The 24313-nt window shown below is 53.8% G+C and overlaps 1 protein-coding gene across 1 annotated transcript in view; it reads left to right on the top strand.

The window, feature by feature from the left end:
• The window catches only part of MANEAL (mannosidase, endo-alpha-like), a 32658-nt gene continuing 8345 nt past the window's right edge, over positions 1 to 24313 (top strand). The window contains 1 exon segment of the mRNA XM_009328232.1: positions 1 to 42. Within this exon segment, the coding sequence (XP_009326507.1) occupies positions 1 to 42 (42 nt within the window).

Genomic DNA, 24313 nt, shown 5'->3' with positions numbered 1-24313 from the left:
ATGCCGTGCTTTCTGCTGCGCGGAGCCAAGCAGCTGGCAAAGGTGAGAGGTGAGTGCAAACCACTGTGCAGAAGCGGGTCTCCCCTAGTGCCCCGTGCGCTTCCCGCCCCTCTGCCCGCTCCCCTCGGAGCCGGGGGCAGGACCGTCCACGCACAGCAGTGCGGCAGCACTGCAACCCTGCACCCCACCAGGTAGCAGCCCCGTCCCTTACTTCCCGTCAGGGTCCAGGGCTCACCACGCATACCTGCAGCCCACACAGGGACCCAACGCGGGCAAGTTAACGCTCTGCCTCACCTCTTCTGGCGTTGAGGGGTGACGAAGGGCCCCTGGCCCAGGCAATGCTGTGCCTGCTCGGCAGCGCTCTCAGGACCCTGCTGTCCCAGGCTGCCCCAGCCCAGGCTGGGCGCGAGTCCTCATGCTGCCTTCAGCTCCAGTCACAAAACCCCTGTAAGGGAAAAAGCACCTATTTTAAGAGCTATCTGATGTAATTATCTCTGTGGAGGAGGAACCAATGGATGCACAAGTGCAGATGGGCCACCTGATTCTGTAGATTTATTACACACATTAATTAGACTCCCTGTGCCATTCCCAGGGGACTCAGACCCACAGCTGTGCAGCTCGGTGCACATGGGGACAGGGGTGTGTAGCAAGTGCTGAGAGCACCAGGCCAGCGAAGCCGCTGGCTGCTGGGGGAAGGCAAGCCCAGCACCCTCAGGCTCTCCTCTGGCAGCATTCGGGGCAGCCACAGCCCCTGCAGCTCCCGGGGGTCTGCCCGGGCTCCCCCAAACCCTCCTGCCCCTCCACAGCCATGCGGGCTCGGCATGGGGAGCCAGGCAGAAACCCACCCGCAGTGGGGGGCTGGCTGGGCAAGCGCCCCGGACAGGTAATTAGTATCAGAAAGGAAATTTCAAAGGATTACAAATAAACAAAGGGAATCAATTATCTGATAGGAGGTTTTTGTCAGTCACACAATGGCATATAAATTACTGAGGCCAGAGAGCTGTGGGAGCCCAGGCCATAACAAAGCCAGACAAATCCGATCCCAGCCCAGCCCACAGTGGCACGCAGAGCCTCGCGTGGGGCCGACACAGGGCTGGAACACAGAGAGGAGAAAGAATTCCTTTTTAATTTTCCCAGGAGAAAACAACAGTTTGCATTTGCTCAGCTCTGTCCCAGCACAGGAGGGTTTGGTTCATTTTGTTCCTCGCCGAGTAAACTGGTGCTTCTGGCTCCGCTCTCGAAGGTCACTCCAGCCCAAGTGTTGCTCGGCCAGCACACAGAAAAGGCGATGTGAAGGCTCAGAGACCCAGCATCACCTGCTAACAGTGGACACGTGGGAAAACTGCAGCAAACCCATCCTGGCAGCTGCCTGGCTCCAGCATTTCACATAGAGCAATGGGGGTTTGTTGGTCGCAAGGAGAGGGGCAGGGGAGCTCCTCTCCCAGCCATTTGTGGTGCCCGGCACAGCCACCAGCCCGCTACACCAGACAGACCCTGCCCTCCCTCGGCCACAGCACTGCTCCTCCCCAAATGCCCTGAGCACGCGGCAGCAAGGGGACCTGCACATCCCCTGAGGGTCGTGGCAGTTGCCACTGACCGGCCACTGACCATGGCTCCAACACTCACCTGGGCAGCATTGATCAAGAAGAAACCATTTGGTGCCAATAGAAAAGTAATTTAGAGCCCCAGAGGAATCCAGCTGTAATTTAGTGCTAATTAATGTACAATTACTTAAAGTAAACATATTGAATTTGGGACTGTGTCCTGCCCCACCCATTCAGTCACTTCTGAGCAGCAGGATCAAAAATACCGACCTCCTGTGCTCCCACTGCCGATGAGCATAGGCACTGGGGCCGATGCCATCCCACCCCAGCAGGACCCCAGAGCCTCCCAGAGCCACCCTGCCCCTTTACTGCTGGCAACAAGTGCAGACCTTCGTGATGGAGGCGTGCACAGCACAGTTATAACCGGGCTGGGGGGGGGGTCCCGACCAGAGAGACATCCCAGCTCTCCCGGGGGAGGCAGGTCCTGCCCTGCAGAGATGCTTTGCCAGTGGTGCTGAATACAGGGTGGGACACCGGCATCCCGGTCTTTGCACAGATGGGCTTCTTCACACTCAAACTGCCCCTCTGCTCCTTCTTCTCTTACTCTGGTTGAAAGACAGAATTGCAGACTGAGAGCTCAGGTGTCTGAGCCTCTGAGAACCGAGGTCTGTGATAGAAATGATGATATACCTCAAGTAAAATGGTGCAAACAGCCATTATCATAATTTTGATACAAATTATGTGTAATTTGAACAAAGGACTTGTCCTAGCTTTGATTTGCTCTCCTTGTATTCCTGGCTGGTTTCATTAAAATCACTTATAGAGATTTGCAGCAGTTCTGTTTGAAGTGCTGTCATTAGGATTTTCATTTTCAGTGGCGTCGGAAATAATTTCACAGCAGGCTGTTTGTTTTACAAAGGGATCTGCAGCGTGTGGCCATTATTCATGGTCAGATGTGTTTCAGACAGAGCAGGACTGCTGGTCGTACAGCTGCGCGAGGCGAATGTCCGGCCTCGAGAGCCAGGGAAGGACGCTTCAGAGTGGTTATGGCAGAGGCCAGCACCTGCCCCGGTGCTGAGCTCTCACCGCAGCCTGTGCTCTTTCCAGACCTCCCTCGACTGCTCCAAGCAGTGCTGCACTGAATTTGCAACCCAAACCTTTGTAAATTTGAAGACTAAGTAAGTGCCAGGCTGGTTCGCGCTGCTCCCAAGGGGACCCACAGCTCTGCACGTGCATCTCCGCGCACCCCCAACGGGGGACCCCGAAGTGCCAGCGCACCTCAGGTGTGGATTTCCCTGTTTCAGTGTTTCCTCTATTTGTTAAGAGCTTTTTTACATTTAAGTCTTTGTGCTGATCATCATTTAAAATCAATTACCAAGATTTCTAACTTTATTGGCCCCTCAATAAAATGGCAGTAAATGTCCCTTAACAACAAGGGCACTGAAGTTACGGCACCAAGCTACAGTGGATTTCCTTGGAGCGAATGCTGCTCTGGCTCCTATTCATTAGGCAATCAAAGATGCAAGTTGCATGACACACTGATGAAGAAAGACACTTCGGAACTCACTCCGTAACTCAATCACCACAAGGCACTCACTAATTATCCCTTAGTCACGGGGTGAGGGTGACGGGGAGGTCATGCAGAGTGAGGCTTTTTCGTTTGTCCATGATAAAAGAGGGTAATATACTTTGCAAATGATAATTAGCAATTTACTCCAGCTGGGGCTAATTCCTAGATGCATTTTGCACTCCAGGACTCGGCACTTGGGCAGACTCTAAATAAGGCACCAGCACAGTGTGTCCAGCTCCATTAAAGCTCTCCGGTAATTATGGAGTGCTCGGTGCTCAGCGGAGAGCTGGACGGCTTCCCACACCCACGGGTGCCTCTGCTCTGCCTGCCACCATGCCGGGGCTGGATGCGGCCCCCCGGAGAGGGACCGCCAGCCGCTGGCCATGCTGTCCCCCGGGACACCTGCCATGGGGGTCCTACCGGCTCCGTCCTGATGATGCAGAGAGGGATCCTGCCCGGCCCCGCGCTCTGCCCCACTCCAAGCCCCTGGCTCAGCACTGGCTGTCGGTGGAAGGGGCATTGGGGAAAAGGCCTGCAGCTCAGGAAGCAATAAATTTGGTTTCATTATAACAGTGCACTCACGTCCCGGGGTGAGATTGCCATGTAGGTTTGCAAAAATACTGCTTAAATAAACAGAAAGGGAGGAAATACTGGAGAGAGTGTCCAATCTGCATTATAATTAGGGGAAAGAATAACAAATGGTAGAAACAACCTGTTCCCATCTGCAGCTGCAGTTTGTTCCTACTGTAGCTGAAAGGCCATGCACCATCCATACCAGGAGCTTCCTCTGGAAACGCATGAACGTTTCATTCAGCAAGAGGGGAAAAAGAGCATCTTTTTGTATTGATGCTTCATTACAGCAGAATCTGCAATAAGAGAGGATTTTATCAACGCAGACACTTACTGCTGTCTCCAGCCTGGTAGCAAAAGTGGGGGGCTGCACCCCTGAAAGGGTCTCCATGAAGAGAGCCAGCATGGGCACAGCAGTTAGGCTCCGGAGCTGGGGGTCACCCTGGTGTGCGGCCCTGAGCAGCGGTTCGGGGTCACCAGAGTCACCACCCGGCCAGCCAGAGTCAGAGGGTGCAGTGCTCAGTGGATGCATTTGAGACATTATTCAATCCCAGACTGACTAATTTATCCATAAACCTCCCTAATGAGGCTGATAGCGTAGGAATGGAAAGAAAGCAGCATTATTATCTGTAAACAGCAGCGGCTGACAGCGTGTTTAATCACAGGCTGCATAAAGGTAACGTCGGTGGAGGACAAGATCAGATACTTCTCCAATTAGTCGTACACCAAAGGCACGAACGCGGAGCCTGAGAGTCACTTAACCCACAAACCAGAGGAGCAAAGATCAAAGCTGGAGGCTGTCCCGGCGAGGGGGAGGCTTTCGGGGCCGGGGGCAGGCAGGACTGGAGCCGTCCCCGACACCAGGGCTTGCGCAGCCTGCGAGCGGGGAGAGCCCAGGCCACGCCACAGCCGGGCAGAAGCCACCGCCCGGCACAGAGTGCCCGGTGCTGCAAGCTGCCTGCTCCTAACAGGATTTTGCAATCTGCGGTGAATGTGCTAAAGGGATAGAGAGGTAAAGAGTTCATCCTACTCACTTTTCTCTGCTCCTTTCCTTTTTTCCTGAGCATCTCTCTCTCTCCTGGTTTTCTCTGGCTCACCTCTCCCTGCTTGAGTGCTCCTGAGGTCTGCAGATTAAAAGCATTAAAAAGAGACAGAAATTATTATATGAATCCTATTTATCACAAAGCAAATGGTATCTAGCGGGCTGCAGCCTTGGGAGCCGTGGCCATTGGTTTACAAGAAATGCTGTCACGGCCATGGGGTTTCTCCTTCCCCAGCCCTTAAGTCTGGGCGATGCGGCTGCGGGCGAGCGGGCAGCTAGCTTGCAGGACTGGAGGGAGCACGGAGAAGAGAAAGCAGCTACAGGAGTCGCTGCCAGTGGACCACAGCAAGAGAGAGAGCAGTGGCGGCACAAGGGGCAAGTTGGTGGAGGCTGGCAGACTCTGCACAAACTGCAGGGAAGCACTGGATGTGCCAGGCACCACAAGGCAGCAGGATACGACCCCAGGATAACTGGGGCTGTGGGATTCCCGCTGCCAAGTGTGCTTCCACAGCAGACAAGATTTTAGCACGTCCTCTCGTCTTCCTAATCCCAGTATCTTGGGTTAAACTAGTAGCTCCTCTGTGGTAAAGTCCAAGTGTTTTGATTTATCTGTGAGAGATCTCATTATCAGCTGCAGCAACAGAGACTCTGACCTTTCATGTCAGGGCCCCTTTGAATTTACTTTCTGCCCCAAGGTACAAAAGAAACCACGAGAAATCCATTTTCTTTCCTCCAAGACCCCCTAGTTTTTTTAAAGGGCAGAAGAACCATAACTGGGACATCTTCTACCTTTGAAAAGGTCCTTCATCATGTTAGATTTTGATTAATCAGCCTCCGACTCTCCCATCACTTCCACAGGGGAGAGAGCTGGAGACCTTCTCGCAGCCCCTCTCTGCAGAGGGAGAGGGAGGCTTCGGCGGCTCAGGGAGCTGTGGCCACCTGCGGGGAAGGCTCCAGCCTCGGTGCCAGCCTGCCCTCCTGGTCCTGGTCCCACTCCCATCAGCAGGGAGACACAGCATCACGCTGGGTGCGGGATGCTTTGGTGGGCGCAGGATGCATCTGCTCCCCTGGTACCGCTTGCCGTGGCTGCCTCCAGGCTTTGAGATGGTTCCTGGGGCTGCAAACCCTGAGACTCCCTGGCTTGCTCCAGCGGGTGCCTGGCTCTCGGTGCAAGCATCGTGCTCACAGACAAGCCCGACACTGCTGCTCACCCCAGCCCCAGCCCCGGCCCGTCGGCAGGCACAGGGGCCCAGAAGCCCTGCAGACTCTGACTGGCAGCAGGCAGCTTCTTCTGCCTGCCAGATGACACGCATAATTCAGGCGAAATATTCATTTAAGACCATCTGAGCCATGGTAATAAAGCAGACATTATGACAATACAGATCAATAAGTCCAGAGAAGATCCTTCGCTAAAACACGCTGCAATTGTTCAAACCAAGTCTTAATTGTGGCAGGAATTGATTTTTCTTTTCTAATATCCCTGACTTTTAATTAAAAGGTAGTTAAGTAGACGATACATTTCCAGGATCATTTAGAGGCAGGACAACATCAAGGAGCACACACTTAAAATGCAGAAATGGTGCCTTGTTAATACAACAAGCCTGCAGCTTGGGGAGCTGCTCTGTGCTGATTCAGAGATGCCCGTGGCTGAGCAGGGCACAGGGACGCCGGCACCCCCGTGCTGGCTCCCACAGCCTGCACTCCCCTCCGCCCCGGCCTCAGCAGGTACATGGGCACGTCCCCACTTGTTCTCTCCTGCTCCCCAGGGTCCTCCATCCATCTGCATTTCACACCCTCTTGCACACACGAGTGCCTCTAATAGCTCTGATTATCCTGCAGACTCCAGTGCTTTGCTTTGCCCTTGGACGGGGGCACGTGGCAGAGGCTGGCAGGGCCGGGCAGGGCGGGCAGCGCTGCTCCCACAGCATGCTGGAGAAGGCAGTTGCTGCAGCACCAGCTGCCCCCGGAGCTCAGCAGGGTGGGCGCAGCCCCAGCACAGCCTTTCCCCTGCTCCCATCCCACGGCCATGCACTCCTTGGGACGGTCCCAAGACATGTCCGCAGCAAGGAAGAGGCCGGGAGGAGGGAGCCCTGGAGCCCCTGTGAAGGGAGGAGATGAGCTCCTCCAGACTTTTTTTTTTTTTAATTTCCAGGAAGCTTCTCATCGGCAGGGGTGGCAGCGGCACGGCACAGCAAGACCTGTGAGGAAGCCAACTGTGAACCAGCCAGACGCTTCTCAATCATCCTCTATTAGAGTAAAACAGGCCAAAGCACCTTAATCTGACTGAAGGGAGGCCATTAACATCAGAGACTCCATTAAAAGAAGAAATGGGCCTTTTATCTAGTAATCAAGAATCAGAAAGGAGAAAACCTTGGAAGACACCCATAAATCCCCTAACACATCCCCAGGGAAACCCCAGCACTGTGGCTCACAGCACGGCGCGGCGGCAGCGGCTCTGGTGACGCAGTTCCCGTGCTATCCCAGCTGACCGACCCCACCAACACGTCTGTGAGGCCAAGGCATCTGCCGGACAATTTAGCACGACAGAGCCGCAGCCATCCACATTGGAGGCAGCAGCATTGCACCAGGTGTCCGAGCTATCCCGAAGGGTGGCCTGTCCCTGCCAAGTGGTCCCTCGCTGGAGAGCAGAGCTTTTGGGCTGCATGGGTGCTGGGACGGATGCTGGCTGTGCATTCCCGTGCCCCGTGGCACTGTGGCATTGCCCTGCCTGGACCAGCCCACCCAGCCCGGTGGAGCCAAGCATCTGACAGTAGCCCCTCTCCTGCTGCCGGGACAAGGGGCTGGACCCCGAGCCAGAGCTTTGCCAGGTTCACACTCCCCAGGCAGATGAGCCCCAGGGGACCATTACCCCCCATCACTTGAGCTTTAATAATGGAGCATTAACAGGACTAATCAGAGCTCCCCTGCCTTACCACCCAGTCTGGTTGCTGCTTGGAAAACACGTGTGATGTAGTCAGGAAAGTGGTATTTGGACCAGGTCCCTAAGAAATTGAGTAGTAATTTAGCAGTCATTTAGGGCTCTCCCTGCCACCTGGAAGCCAGAGTTGGACTAGCAGTCTTTGCTGAGCAGCCTCTGCCTCCCGTCCCCGTCCCTCGGCACAGCTGCCCCCCTGCCCCACACCCAGCGGCTCCGCTGGGCTTGGCCGCACGGCTCGTGAGGAGGAAGGGGCTGCGCACCCCCCACCCCAATTCATCTGACCACTCCACGCGCCTGGGAGAGCCCCTTTTCCCACAGCCCTCAGAAGTGGTTTCCATGCAGCCAGCTCAGACGTGGCACCCACAGCATGGGCAGAGGATGGGAGACGTGTGTCACCTCCACATGAGCTCCAGCTATGGAAATGGGAAACACGGCTGGAGCAGGGGGGCGTCTGGACCACAGCACTTCACCCGCAGGCTCCGAGGGATGGGATGGGGACAGGCTGCGTCCCGGGGAAACAGCCAGAGGCGATGCAGAGCTCAGACCCATGGAGGAGCAAAGCCACGTTTTCAAAACTGACATTTTTAACTGCAGTGGTTGCAAGCATGTCTTGTCATTGGGCTATGGTCACAAGCAGCTGTTCATGCTCTTTGAAAAACTTTTTCTCTTTACCCTTATAAACACACAGAAGCACCAGTACAGAGCTGTATGGTGAGCTGCTGTATCAGTCCTCACCACAGGGCTTTAGAGAGGACAGTAATTACTTCTCAATACTGGAGTTCCCTGTGTACATATCCTCCTCTGTATCGATGAACCTGCCTGCCAGAGTCTTGCTCAAAGCTGACGGTGGTGGAATTTGGAGCAGCAGCACAGAGCAGGGAGAGGTCCAGGTTCCAGAGACCCTGTCTCTGGGTGCCGGGATAGCTTTTGGCCATTCTCACAAAAGATATCTGGTATTTACTCTGCTGGTGGGTACCTAAGTGGTCAGACACTGCGGCAAATCCCGTTCCCTAGGACTGATTAGATTAGAGAGCAAAGGTGCTTGAGAGCTTGCTGATATTGCCAGGAAAGAAGAGCAAAGACTGAAGAAGATTCTCAGAAACATCCACGCCCTGCTATTCTTCCCCAAAGCTGCTTGTTCATGCCAGTTAGAAATGCAGAAGCATCACCTTTGCAAATACAGTCCATTTATTTATATTATTTGGCTCATCAAATCTAAGCCAAAACACAGACAGCGACAAATGGTCTCCTGGCTTTTTGAACCCCCACAACAGCCCCACCACGCTGCGTCCCTGCCAAATACAAAGTGCGACCCCTCCGCTGCTCTGCCCATTTCCTGGCTGCAGCGTGTCCGTGAGCAAGGCACCCCTTCTCTGGCTGTGGGGACGGGCAAGTTCCACCCCCGCGCCCAGTGGGTTGCACTGGGGAGCCGGGCAGGCAGGCAGCTGTTGCCTGCAAGAAACAGGGCAAGCAGCAGCACCGCCAAAGTCTGCCTTCCCCTAAAGCCTCCTTCCTAGAAAGAGGAAATCCAGCAGCTGAGCATGTGAACAACCGCCGAGGGAAGGATAAGGCTGTCTGGCAGGGACACCAGTCTCAAGAAGGAGTGGGATAGCCCAGACAAGTTCCGGAAGAATTTGTGGTGCTATAACACCTCTTTATGCTGTTAAGCTTTTAACTCATCCAGCTTTGTTACCTTGGATATTTCGTTCTCTAAACCAACGCAGCCCCCAGAATGATAAAAACCTTCATTAATACCACTGGGCTATTGCCTAAAACAACAGCACACGATCTGGTGCTTTTTAGTTTGATTTTGCTGTCGCTTGGGACAGGATTAGAGAGAAATATATCTACTAATTCTTCCAATATCCTTCAGCAAACATCAGCTCAGACCAAAGAGGACATGGGATGCCAGTGCTAGTAATTGGAAAGAAGCTTTTCACTTGCAGATGGTCGGAGACCCTTGATGGCACCCCAGGCTTTGACATAATTATCGCAGGCACAGAGCAGCTGCCAACCAGCACAGTACTTGAGTGAAAAGGAAGAGAGCTGCTTAATCATACAGCCTATCTTCTTAAAAGGGGGCTTTCATCCTTTGCAGGAGTGAAGCACAAATCAAATATTTGTGAAGGGGCTTACATACAATTAGTGGCTCTTCTTGCTCAGACAGAAATTAGCATTTTGCCTTTGAAGGGGTGGAGGCAGTGCCACGTCCTGCTGCAGAGGTGGGGGCAGACGCCGGCGGGACCCCGGGCCCGTGCTGCCGGGTCCCACACCACCATCAGCAGCAGGTGGGTCTCTCCTGCCACTGTCCCTCCGACACGCTCTCCTGGCCCCGGCCATGCCCAGGGATGGGATCGAGCCCTCCACCTGCAGCAAGCCCGAAGGCATCAGAGGGCAGACGGGCACCTGTGACGCAAAGCGCAATGCCTGAGCCCCTCTGCACAGCCCTACGAGACCACTGTGCGTCTGCTGGAAAAACCTCCTTGTGAAGCAGCTTGGGCCATTTTCGGCAGGCCAGAGGACAGTGATATTGAAGGCCAGAGGGAATCATCTTATGACGCACTGATTAACTCAGGTCTTTCTCCAGTGCAGCTGTTTCTAGCTGATGAACTCTGCTTATAGCAGAAAGCGTTGCCAGGCCTGAAGCACAGCATTGCACTTTGTAATAACAAATTTCATCCCAGTTACCCTACTCCTGCATTTTTCTCTGAAATATTCTAGCACCCTGAGCCATCAGTGCCCTGTGCCTGCAGTGCATTTCCCAGCCCCGCAGGGTGCCCCCAGCCAAATCCCCACCACCCCATGCCACTGCCCCGTGGCTGCCGTCTTTACCCAGTTCTTACTCGGCTTGCCGTTCTTGCTCTAATCTCAGTTTGCTGTGTTTTAGCCAACAGTTTGTCTCACATTTGACTGCAATGCGTGCGGTTTAGATCTCCTGCACTCCCCTTCTCTGGCAAGTCACCACTCAGATGCCTGCCTCGCCACGGTGCACACGGGACAGCCTGCCTGGATCGCTTGCTGAGGAACCCGTGGTACATTTTATCCCACTTTCCATTTACTGCCATTTTTTTGGAGCCATTCATAATCCAGCTAGCTCAAGCGTTGCAGCATCACAGTGGCCTTTCCCAAACAAGCCAGAATTTTCCAACCAGACACCTCTGGTTCTGCGTCAAGTTCCAGTTTCCTCAGCCAGCGAGTCCCGTTGCCTGCCAGTCATTAAGTTCACGTCTAGTCATTAAGCTCACATCAGCTGTCGGCCTGTCGGTACAGCGCCAGGATGGCTGCGGTCAGTGCTGACAGCTCTCCGGGGTTGTTTACATGCCTGCGGAAAGGTTTAGCCTCACCAAACATCCCCATAAGGGAATGTGACAGTTGGGTCTGGGATGACTTCCCATCCATCCCTGCCCCATAGGAAGGCACAAGGAGCATTGCCTTTGTTTTCACTGGCAGCGAGCGTAATTAACACAGGGCCACAGACAGCCCCAGGCAGGGAGCGGAGCTCTGCACATCCTCGGGAGCCCTGTGGCACTGGGACCGGAGCCGAGGGAGCAGCCTGGCCCTTGCACTCAGCATAGGACTGCGGTTTATGTTTTGTTTTCTCTTGCAATTCTCTGTTCCTGACCTTGTAACTGTTAACTCTCAAAACCTGACCTTAAGCCTTGCTAAATAAATTTTTCCTCTGTGTTACCGTAAGGGCTGTGCGATGCCAGGAACAACGCTCAATCAAGGCAAGCCAGAGAAGCAAAGGGTCTCCGCGGGGCACACCAGGCATGCACGCTGCCAGGCTGCACGGGGCCAGGAAGCTTTGCCAGCTGCCAGCACAGACCCGCACCTTGCAACGCATTTGCCTCCTTGCAGAACAGAGCCAGAGCAGAAACCCCAAGGAGTTTTGCAGGGTTGGGAAGCAGCACCAAGTAACGTCCATGGCTGGAGCGCAGAGCAGTGCAGAGGCCCCATGGGAAGGAGCCAGGCAGAGCTGGGCCACCGGCGCATGCTGCGGGACAGACGGGCTGGGCCAAGTGTGGAGCAGGTCTGCCGCATCGCAGGCATGGACCGAGAGCTGGCTGCAGCCCACCACGACACATCAGCCCCGCGAGACACGTCCCCCTGCCCTAGCACCCTGCTCACCTACCAGCCACTGCGGAAGAGCAGCCACAGGTGCTGCATCGTCACAGCAGTGACGATGTCTCAGGAGGGAGAGCACGAGCAGAGCAGCCAGATGCCACATAGACTTCAGAGAGCAGTAAAGTAATTAAGTATTGACTGAGAATGTCCTAGGTGAGCCCCGGATGCACATTACATTCTGCTTAACTCAATAATTACCGTATATATTATCCCTTTCCGCACTCTACCTTTATTAAGCTAGAGGATCTGTAATTAGCTACTTAGTTTAAGTGTAAGATTTTAATTAATGCATATTATGAAATATAATTGCTTATTAGAGATAATGTTGCACGTTCTAGTGCACCAGTATCTCTGTAATATTTTAACCAAAATACAATAGTTGGTCACAATGGGTGAGCACAGGTTTTATTAATCAGGCACTGGGATGCAAAACATCCTCTACAAAGCCAAAAGAAACCAACAAATTGGTAAACAATTTGGTACAAACCCACTCTCAGAACCATTCCCCCTTCCAAAACCGAGCAGGACGTGCGAGGCCACTGCGGCCGCACAGCGGTGTCCCCTCCGCTCAGAGGGGAGGCTTCGTCCCTGTCGGACCAAGGTCTGCAACGGCCCCGTACACGCGTCCGCCTCCGTGTACACCCTGAGCACACACAAACACCCGCACCGCGGGGTGACACTCCTGCCGAGAGCCTGTCACCAACGCGGACCACACGGAAACATGAGCAACAGACGTAAGCAGTCAAGAGATTTGCCCAGTGGTGTTTTCAGAAACAGGCAGGGCTGGCAACACTGTGGTCCCAGAAAAGAGGAGACGGTTTCGTGGCATCACCTCCGTGGGAGCCCCATCCCGGCAGCAGCCAGGGCAGACTGGGTGAGCTAGAGAGCAGTCAGCAGGAGGGGAGGCAGCCAGGGTCTGGGGGTTTTTGTCACTCCTCCCAGCTCTCCTGGCATCCAAGGAGGACAATTTGCAAGGAGCCATGTTCTTTGCTTAACAAGCCTTGTTAATAAACCCCACCTGAACTCGTACCTGAAACTTCATATTCCCTTCGCAATTGCTGGCAGCCACAGAGGGAGCCTGGTTCAGCGAAGGGGCTGCAGCTCCCACCGCCGAACCCAGCCCCGTCGCCCACCACCAGCACGATGGCCTGGCATCTGCACATGTATTTAGCTGATGACTTAAGCTTTGATTCCACTTAATTTAGATGTTAGAAGAGTTTTATTTTAGGACTTAATATGTTATTTATGAAGGTATGTCAACAGAGCATATCAATTTAGCAGCTGTTGCTAGTTTACTATGAGACACTGTTTAAGACGGGACAATCTGTCTTGCTATATAATATCAATTCTGTGGCACTTACACAAATGCAAAATCACTACAACATTAGCAACAAACAACAGCCATACTAGACACTTAGAAAAATACCTTGTAAACCGCACAATAAATTATTGACTTCATGGCATTTGGTGCTGAATTAAAGTGATAAACTAAAGTTTTTATCTGCCGAAAGCTGTTTCCATGGTGTTGAAGCAGCAGATGGTCTTTCCTGGAGATAAAGGACTTCAAAGCCTTGCCAGTGCAGAGAAGAACTGGAGATTTAGCATATGTATTGTAAAATTTAAGAGGAGAGCACCTGGTGGTGCAGCCTGACAGTGACTGGCACGGCTCTGCCTCGCAGGTGGCAGCCTGCTGAGAGCCCCAGCCGTCCGAGCAGGGCCAGGACCCACCGCAACGTACAGCCCAGCCCAGGGCGTGTTCAAAAGGCTCTATGGACCCAATTAGCTGTTTATCAGGGGTTCCTTCATACTTATTCAGGAGGGAAACCCCAACAGTCACAGCCTTCCCTTCATTCACACTAACTGCCTGTTCTGGCCCTGTTTTATGAGTCATTAATTCCTAATAAGTAGAAAACTGCATGATGGGCTTTGGATATTAATAGTTTACTGTATCAGAGACAATCCGTGATCTAAATTACCAGCTATAAATCAATTTTTGAATGTTGACATACCTTTAATAATGATAAATGAAGAATTTATGGATGCTGCTAAAGTTCACATCAAGATTTTGATTCATGAGCATGCTGAGCTCAGGTGGAGCCATCAACCCCAGGTCCAGCACCTTGTCCCAGACTTGGGACAACAGTGTGCCCCTCACCTGCACTCTGGTGACTGCCAGCCCCCTGTCCCCCTCCCGTGCTGCAGGGCTGGAAGTCCCCATGGACGATGGCCAGGTAACTGCAGGTGGGTCTGTGCTTCAGCAGCTTCTGCCTCCTCTGCCAACTCCTGCTGTCCTCACCTCCACGCTGCAGACAACCAGGACAGCGAGAGGTTTTCTTTCTGGGCAGTGAAGGATGCTCTCCCTTGTCCGGAACGCGTCATTCTCAGGTGGTGCTTCTTCCTGCCTCTCTATTTCTCTTGACTTCACCTGCAGACACCCACTCTGACCACCCATGAGGGTCTGTGGGGGGACAGACCACTAGCATGGGGCGAGCTAGACCATCTGAGCTTTCACAGAACTCAGGACACTGAACTGGCGCAGGCCTGCTGTCAAGAGCTGCGAGGCTGGAGGGAGGAGGGCTGGATCAGAAAGCTGGGAGCCAAGTGACACTGAGACATTGGCTGCAGGAGGCCAACAGAGACCAAAAAATGGCTTGGTGACCTGCAAGGCTGAAGACAGTCTCATTTTGTAATAGCACCATGGTAATGATAGTAGCTCCACCAGGTACTTCACACAAACAAGACATGAACAACTACAGACACAGGCACAGCCCTCCTCTGTCCGTCTGTCTGCTGGCTCTGCTTGTCTGTTTATGCTACCTGGTGCTTCAGGACACATCTCCCTGATACGGGCTGCTGTTCTCATGCACGTGTGCCAGGAAGGCCGCCTGGGCTGGAAAGCTGCTTTTCATTTGATTTCAATTTACTGTTGGAATTAAGCTGGTGTAAAACAGTGTGTGAAGAGGAAAATTACCATGTCTGTTTAGAGAGCGTAAAATAGGTACTTAACTGTTTGACCACTTAGATGGCGGGGTCCAAATCAATTTTCACCCAGCTCACGTCCTGCCACAATTAATAAGCTGAAAATGATGCTTGTTAGAAGCGAACAGTAAACAATAAATAACCTCAGTGCCTGTCACTCCTCCCCTTCAGGTTCATACTCTGCCTTTCTCCTCCTGCCTCGCTCTGCGGCTTGCACCCGCAGAGCAGCCATGAGCGGGCGTTAGTGGGAGCTGCAGCACCCGGGTTCAGGGGTTCGGACTGAGTGGTGGATTACAGGGGTGCTCCCTTTGAAGATGGCAGCCCGCTGCGAACCAAAGGCACCTACAGCACTTGGCCCTGCTGCACCGGTGCAGGACAGGCCCCGGGAGCGGGCGCCCCGGCTATGCCTCCCAGCCCCTCTGGATGGGGTCAGGGGAGCCCCCAGCCCCTTCCCTCTTTGCTGAGGCTGATAGAGGGAGCCCCCGGCACCGCAGACGGAGCAGAAGGGGGCTGTGCTTGCCAGAGGCGCTACACACATTTCAAATTAAAAGCAAAATTACAAAGCAACCCCAGTGACGTCCCTCCACCACACACAGTGGGACCTGCCACCATCCGAGCCTGCCCATGCTCTGCCTGCACTCTGCCTGTCAGTGGCCTCGCTGCCTCCACCGGGGAGCCAGCCAGCCCACCCCTGGCCATGGCAGTACCCCACTCTCGGCACCGGCAGTACCCCACTCTCGGCACCGGCCTCTCCTTCCCCAGCTGGAAGAGCCGACCCTGATCCATCTTTCTCGAGGGAATACTACATATATGTGCCGCAAAAAGGCAAGGCAAGACACATGGATTAGGAATTAGCTTGTTCCTGCTAACGAGGATGAGAGCATGACAGTCATTACTGGCATCCCCACTCCGGCACCCAGGGGTGCACACCAGCATGCTCGAGTGCCCCAGGACCACGGCAGCTCCGCTGGGCCAGCACCCACCAGTTCTGCGGCAGCGGACAGGTGACACGGAGGGGACTGTCCTGCTCGGCTGTAGTGGGGCTGAGGCTGCCTGGGGTCAAAGTGGGGGGCTGATCCCCTTCCCCACCCAGCCCCACATTTAACAAAGTCTGGAAGCTGTGCAATGGGAAGCACCGAGCTATTTGTCCCAAGCCAAGGCCATGACACCTCCCCAGCCAGCCAGAGAAATATTAATTGCTAAGCAAGTAATTAGTGGCTACAAAATATGACCAATACAATTACACTGAGGGTTTTTTTTCCTCTCTCTGTCCAGAGTCTTGGCACTGAACAGTCTTATAATTAGATGACAAAACTGACAGGCAGCTCCAGTGAAACAGCCTGTCCTTGCCTTTTGCAGAGGCTCCCCAAGTGTTCTGCACCAATAATTACTAATCAAGTTATTTCTTTCAGTATTAAAAAGGCATTCCACAGGTAATTTGCCCATAATAGCACAGGCCCAGCGCTGGCAAACAGCCTTGTACCTGCAGAGCCCAGCGGGTCTCTGATGGCTTCAGGTATGGGCTCACGGATGCTCCCTGAAGCAACCCCCCCACCCCAGCTTGGGACCCTCCTGTGCCCCCATGGGCTCCAGGCTCTGCATGGCTGCTCCGTCCCCTGAAATTGCCACCCAAGGGCACTCAGCGTGGTGCAGCCCACCACCATCCAGCGCATGCACTCCTCCAGCACGTCGCAACGGGAGCCCCCTGACTTGGCCAGGACATGAACATGGGCAGGGGACGGGGCAGACCAGAGAAGGGGAAGCAATACCAACAAGCCCTGCTCCCTCTAGCCTGTCATCGGGCACAAGGATAAACAACGTGGGGGAGGATGAACGGGCACGGAGGCTGTGGCGTACCCGAGCCGCCTCTCCTGGAGATCCAGCCTGCTCACCCGAAGCCAGGCTCGCCTGGTCCTCACCTGCACAGGGACATGCCCTCCTCAGCACCATTTCATCCTAGATGTTCACAGCTGCTGCTGGTGGTGTGTCCTGGCTCAGTGGCACTGTAATGATGTCATCCATCTGCATTTTCTAAGACTATTTGGAAAAAAAGCCCATGAGTCTGTAACTTGTCATTATAATACAGACCTGGAGAACAGATGAACAAACCACTAATATTGAACAAACAAACAAACAAAAACCAATAATGGCTTCTATCGAGCAGAGACCCAAAGCTGATGGATGACCTGTAGCAGCGCAGGAGAATTATTTGTGAATTGCTATTGATTTCCAAAATAAAAATGTAAATTTTGCCTCACAATTGAGGTATCGGGGGAAGTTTTTGCTTTTAGAAAGCCTTTTCTCTCCCTGTGACTTTTTTTGGGGAAATAACATTCGCTCCAGCCAAGCCCACATTATTCTCATGAACACAGAGCAAGCTGGTTAAACTCAGGCACCCGTGCCTGGCGCCTGGCCTGGGTTTGAGCGTTGCAGGGCATCGTCAGAGTCCTCCTAGACACTGAAATGCTGACACAGGGGCAGAGCATCCAAGAGCAAGCAGGGTGTGATTCAGGACAAGGGCCTGCAGGTCTGGCGTGGCACCAGGGCAAACCCCGTGAGCCAGCACATCTGCGTTAGCACCGGGGGGAATGGTGCAAGACTGACTATCCAAGCTGGAAGCACCAAAACCTGTATTTTAGACCCAAATAGGTACCCACTGAGGTTTCTGAAGGACCAAGCACCCACCACTCCACCATGGCCCCAGTATGTGGCTCTGGCCCACAGCTTTACCCCAACAGCCCGTGTCTGTGACCAACGAGCTCTACAACTCCTGCCTCGCCACCTCCAAACTTGGCTCCGCATTTGGGCAGGAGCTCAGCACATTGCCGTGAAATCTAAACTCATGGCGCTCGCCCCGAGCTGTTCCGTATCATTAATGTAACATCTGCCACGCCGCAAACAATGTGGAGTGTTCAGCGCGTCTCCGATCACTTACCACTAACAGCATTAGTCTTACTGCTATGAACAGAGTGTGCAGCAGAAGGCCAGAGCGTACTAGCGCCTGGCAATCTGAAAACGTTAGAAACAACCTCCCTTCCTCCCAGCACGGAGGAGCCACTGCTGCCTCTGAGCGATCCTGCCTGGCTCTGCGGACCCAGCAGCCCGGGACAGCACTTCCCACATCAGCAAATGCTTGTGGTAGCCACCGCTGGTGCACGCACTGCTCTGCTTCCAGCACCTCAGTATCTGCCATTCCCCTACCTCCCCATCCTTTTATCATTATCTAACCCATGACAAACCCATTATGATGCTAAAGATTGGAATTACTGTGATCCCCGGCAGATGACCAGGAACTGGCCCAGAGAAACAGCAATGTTTTGCACAAGGCAGTAATAAATTACTGAAGGTCACCTATGATTTATCACTGCTTTGGATTCCAGACAGTGACACTGCTTCACCCAGGAAGCCGCCTCGTGGGTGCCAGAGCATCTGCTCTGGTTGAGTCTCTCTAACAGCAATGTTTCTACTTATTTTATTGGATTGGAAGCATCCCCAATAAGCACACTGTCTGCTTGTTTGAGTGATACCTTTGCCATACAACACTGTGAATTTACATCACATCCACTGTGCACAACTGCTCTGACAACTGGAAAAGCACCGTCTGGGGAGAGGACAAACTTCAGGAACCGAAGAGCTCCCACACAGGGTGAGCTCTGCTCCGCCAGCCCCACCTGTGCACTCCCCTGTCCTGCCCGGCCGAGCGAGTGAAGGACGCGGCCGCAGCCAGCTTCACTCCAGCAGCACCTTTCAGCGTGATCCTGATTGTGAGGGAGAGCCTCAGCAGTGCAGGGACCTGCAGAGCTGGCCTGGCAAGGGGTACGGACACAGACCCTTCCTCCCATGCCTCTCCATGCGCTTGGGCCACCTCTCCCCGGGGCTCTGCTTCCTGCTGGAGTATCCCCATCCCAGCTCCGAGGCTGGGTGCCCTGAGGTTTTGGCAACACTTTAGGGGCTCCAAGACCCCTGCCAGCAGAGCCTCCTTCTTGCTGGCTGTTTGCCTGCCCAGTGGCAAGCAGCCCACAGGCTGCCCCAAGACGAGCCCTGCCCGCAGCAAGTGCAGGCAGAGCGCAGCACCACTGGAGAGGCAGCCAGGGCAGCCCCCAGCTGCTGGTCACAGCTTCTCCGACACATTCACAACCGACCAGCTGTGGATGCTCCCACTGCTCAAGCACCTGCAGCGGGTGCAAGACCCCAGCCTGCAGGTATTCCTGTGCCTGTGTCCCTTTGCCCCGGGGCTGTCCTCTCTCCTCTGGGCTCCAATTCTGCCTCTTCCCGGGCTGGGAGAGCCCAGCGCAGTTGAGGAACAGTCAAGGGCACAGACAAGTGCTACTCACAGCAAGACCCTGCCAGACACACTGGCAGTTGCAACCTCTCACTTTAGAAGCAGGAAAAATAATTACCAGCAACTTTTGGAAGTAAATAGTTGGTGAGCAGGGCTGCTTGATTTATTAATGGTCAGTTGAACTGTTCAGACACCTCGGTCGTTACTAACAAGAATATCTGATGCCAATAAAACTCTTTGCCTATCGTGCTGCCAATATAAAAAATCCAATGTGTTGTACTAAACCAGCTACCCTCAAGCACAGAGAAATAATCTGGAAAACAAGCTCAGAGGCTGGTGAATCCCCCAAATGCATCCCTGGTGCAGGCTGGGTCATTATCACCAGGACGGGGCAACTATGCACACAAAGAGGGGAGCAGGGACCAGCCTGGGGGACAGCTGGGCCATCCCTGCAGCAGTGGGGGACTCAGAGGACCCAGAGATATTAAGAAAAGCTCTTTTGTTGTAAGTGCAAGGGCTAGACAACAGCACGTGAACTGCCTGCCCCAGCCAGCGGCTGCTCTGTGCCTGAGCCCAGCAGAGCTGCAGAGACACAAGACACATTCCTAGTTTCAGCCCTGCGACTCCCCAGACTTGGTCCCAGCAGGGACAAGTCTTTGCCGTGCTCGTGAATGTGCCAGAAATGGCTGCAGGTGACAGGCACTGCCAGAGAGATAAGACTACGCAGCAATGCACCGTGTTTTCATCTTCAAAGAGCTTTAAGATGCTAAGAAATTAACAGCAGCTTCTCCTGGGCACAGCTTTTGTCCCTGCGTGAAGGTCTGAGAGGCCAGGCTGGCATCGCGGAGACGCGCTGCCGGAGCCTGTCTGCAGGCTTGAGCTGCTCTGATTAGGAACAATTAGACAAGAGGGCAGAGAAACCCCAAAGAGAGCGGCTGCCCCTGACACAGGCTCTCGGCAGGGCTGGGGCTGCAGCTGCCAGTGGGAAAGGCCGAAGTGGCACTTCTGCAAGTGCAGTTAATGCTGCTGGAGCCTCCACCCCACTGCAAAGGGAGCAAGGACAGACTGCTTCTAGCCAGCCCTTCCTCTGCCGTCACCCACTTAATGGGGCGGGGGATATCAGCAGGGGCAGGGTTACCCCAGGGTTTGAAACAGGCAGGTTTTCTATGCAAACAGCCCTCCAGCCCCCTGCACAACACCTCCAGCCCCTGGAGCCAGGAGCTGCATCCATCAGACCCAGCAGCGTCCCTCCCTCCAGGCCCTCCCGCCTGTGCCCTGAGGCGTGATGGGGACGGGAAGCCTGCCCCTGCCAGCAGCACCCGGCCCCGTCCTCACGTCTGGCTGGTGGCAGTGGCTGCGTTTCTAGATAACCCTCTCATCTCACCAGAGGCTGCTAGATTTAATTCACTGCACTTTGGTATAAAGTCAGGGTCCCATCCGGAAAGCAATTTGCGTGTCCCAGAGCAGGCAGTCGTAACATTTCCCATTAAAATGTAAATTTGGCTAAGTTTTCTGGCATCTCTTTTCCTTCCTTAAGGTAAGAAGAATATGAACTTGTATTATTTTTTCCATCAATGTTATCTTCCTCTCAGTTTTGTGCTAAGTAAAAAAGCTGCCCGATATACACCTTCTGCAAATTAAATTTGAATTGAGTCTGACAGCACAACAGGGATCCAGATTACAAAGAGATGTGCTAGCCTAATTGGCATCATTTCTAAGAGGTTATTCGCAGAAGCATTAACCAGGAAGGCACAAGTGGAGCCACACGTGGTCTCTGCACCGAATGCTCATCTCGGCCGAACAACCCAGTGCTGCCGGCATTGCCCTCGCAGTGCAGGCAGGAGCGGGGTGGCTGCCCGGCCGGCTGCAGGACCAGCCTGCTCCCAACACCAGCAACACCTTTGCCAGCAGCATCGCCTCTCAGGAACATGCTGGATGCTGAGTTTAGTTTTACTGATTGCAGCCTGCCAACCAAAACCAGCCTTCCTCAGCCAGGCACTGCCCAGACACACCATGGGTGCACCGCAGCCACCGACAGACCCACAGAGCTCTGGGGGTATGTGGAGCCAGAGCCCACCTGCAGCCCAGCCCAACAGCAGGGCCACCTCTGCAGCAGGGCAGGGGGTGGTCCCAGGACCGACCTCCCCTGCAGACCCCCATCAGCTGCTCCTCCCACCAGCCCCCGGGGCTCCCGCAGCCAGCCAGATGCCAGCGGTCCCTGTCCCACCACGGTCCCTGCTCCACCACTTGCCTCCCCAGCAGCTGCAGCAACACGCTGTGTCCCCCCCACCAGCAGAGAGGGGAAGGGACATCTTGTAACAGGCACAGGATTTCGGCCAAACATGCTCAGAATAATTAAACCAATTGTCCTGCTCACACTGCGGTTTTTAAAAGATGATCTTTCATGATTAAAATGCCTAATCCCTGTAGACTCACCATTTCTTTTCCCTTCAGACACCTGGAGGCAGGGAAGTGCTCTCTCCACGCCTCGGGAAGCTTGTCAGAGTCTGAAGGGTATTTAAAGGATACGACTATACACCACGGGGAAAAACCTGAAAATTATCTTTTGATGGTCAGCTACGCAGAAACCAACAGGGACCAGGCTGCCCATCCCAGGGCTCCCTGCCCAGAACTGCTGCTTGACACGGCTCGTCAAAGTCATGCTGGAGCAGATCAGCTGCAGAATTAATATGGGAGCACGATGAATTAATTACTATCTCCACCTGCATTTCCAGTGGGGATAATTTCAGGTGCAATGGTTTGAATGACATGGTTTCAAAGAAGAGTCTCCCATTCTCCTGACTAATTTAAGGTTAACTAAATTTGTTTCTCACCAGGAGACAGCTCATCAGCTCAGCCCACAGTAATGACAGCTCCGCAAGCTCCTGCAAGTCCCCGAGAAGCTGGAGACACTTTGGGTTTTGTCCCCAAGAAGAAGCAGGGTCAAGTTGTGCCGTACTCTTGCTTCTCTCACAGAGCCCCCCACGGGAGCTCCAGCACCCGGAGCTGTCGCATTGCCCCACATGTGGCTGCTGGCCACCACATCATCCTAAACACAGTTTGCCTCCCCTGAAGGGCTCCAAGAGCTGCCCAGGTCCTGGGCAAGGCGGGGAGAGGCTGGTCCCTGCAGGGCAGCAGACTCCCACAGTCTTGGTCCCTCTTTGTGGGCCAGCGCACCCTGTGCAGGGGAGCACCGCTGCATTTGGTTTTTCAGTCCTGTCTCCAGAAACCATGGCCTCACCACTCCACCTGCTGCGCTTGGCGCAAGCCATCCTGCCCCACTGGTGTGACGGCCACGCAGCCCAGCTGGCCCCACCGGTCGCCACTCTATGCAGGAATGGCCGCTCTTGGCACACAGCGGGGCCAGCCCCGATGGCCACCACGGGCCTGGGGCGCATGTGCGAGACCTCACGGCACACGATGTGCGGACGACCCACACCAGGCAGCAGACAGCCCATGTTGGGCAGCAAGCTCCCGCAGGCTCCGGAGTTCCCGCTTCCCCAGAAATGTCGTCAAAACAGGCTGTGGCTAATGACAGTTTGCATCACGGTGTAATGAAGTAATTGCACTTGACAGAGCTGCAGCCAGCCCACTTCCCAGCTACTTGTGGGCAGAGTTAATGGAGAGTATCACCACAGACCCAGGGGAGAGCGGGCTCATGAATAAAAATTAATAGCTTCGTTGCAAAGAGTGGTCTGGTCCAGCGCTTTCCCTGTCCCAGAGACCCACAGGCCCCGGGGACAAGAGTGTTCCCCGTGGAGCCCCAGGGTCACAGCGTGGCTTTCCTGCGGGGCAGGTCCTGGCATGGCACAGGCAGCACCGGCTCCTGGAAACCAGCACGTGGCTCAGATTGTAACCGAAACCTCTGTCCCCTCAGCAGCAGTAAGTGAATTAGCAGAATCAGCCAGCATTAATTATGCAGAGAATCATTTGCTGGCGAAATTAAAAAAAAAAAAAAAGAGGATCTAATTTAATCAAAATATAATTAAATGAATAGTTAATTTAACAATTCTGCAGTGAAAACCCCTTGACCTCTGGAGCTATCCTGCCTGCAAGCACGGGCTGTTCATCGCTCCAGCACTTGGCTCAGGCAGTGGTGGCACGCCATGGCACCCCCATCCCCTGGCACCTCCCCACCTCGACCTGTGCTGCCCAGAACCCTCTCCCCGGGGATTCACCCTGCAGCCATCTCCAAGGTGTCAAAACCAGGAAAGGTAAATTACAGCCTTTTTGAAAAAGGGAGAAAAAAAGATAAGAGATGGGTGTACAGAGACCACATTACCTTTAAGCCCCTGAAAAATTCCAGTCCCAATAAATATTTTTTTTAAGGAACTGGAAAATAGGAGAACATGAGCAGCAGCCAGGTGGAATTTCCTCCAGAAAAGGGAGCTGAGAGCAAATCTGACAAATGTGTCTGGAGTGACTTGGGAGAGGGGCTGCTGTCTGGGGAAGCAGACTCTCCAGATGGCCTCAAGGTCCCTTCTGTCTCTATCGTCTATGCTTCTACAGACTAATTCCTTAAATCAGCATCCTGTGGAAATTTGCCAGGCATCCTGCCAACCCTGGAGCTGGAAGAAGGGCTGGAGGACAGTATAAATGGATATGCATGCGCAGCGTGTAAAAGGAAACTGGGTTTTTGCAATAGGCCCCTATAATCTCCAGAGATAAACTCAAAGGAGCGTTTTACAGCAGCCTCTTCTTGAGACAGCAAAGCCCTGGCTCAGAGATGTCAGGTGTGTGTAAGAGAGGCAGAACAGCCCCAGCCGAGAACTGGCTGTCTCATGGATGCCCCTTCCCACACGCTGTTTCACAGCCCGCTCCTGTTATAGGCGGACTCATTCCTGCAGCAAAAACAAGAACTGCAGCTCAGCATCCCCCTCTGTGTACAAAAATGGCCTAGGTGGACAAGATCATCTCTCCTGGCTGTAATCACAGTGAGTGAAAAAACCTCACTCCGAGCTTCAAGCATCTGGCAAGGCGGACTGTGCTCCATCTGGAAGCATTTCCCCATGCACTGGACTATCTCCTAGTCAAGGCATTGTAAGAAAATAAATCAGAAGGAGATTAACATAAATATTGTTTGAAAGATTTAATCAGCTACAAATTGCAATGTTGTGTTTCCAGCTTAATTAGCCCAAGCCTGGTTTTCTTTGCTCTTTATTGTGGAGTGAGGGCATTTAGAAGCAACGTTGCAGATCTCAGTCTGCAGCGATGGAAGAAAATTTCTCCCTGGCTAGGGCAAGCAGATGCCTCTGGTAGCAGG

The sequence above is a fragment of the Pygoscelis adeliae genome, unplaced genomic scaffold (assembly GCF_000699105.1).
Source record: "Pygoscelis adeliae isolate BGI_AS28 unplaced genomic scaffold, ASM69910v1 Scaffold387, whole genome shotgun sequence".
In the NCBI taxonomy this organism is placed as follows: domain Eukaryota; kingdom Metazoa; phylum Chordata; class Aves; order Sphenisciformes; family Spheniscidae; genus Pygoscelis; species Pygoscelis adeliae.
Note: the sequence above shows the minus strand (reverse complement) of the source record. Positions and strands in the feature narration are given on the sequence as shown.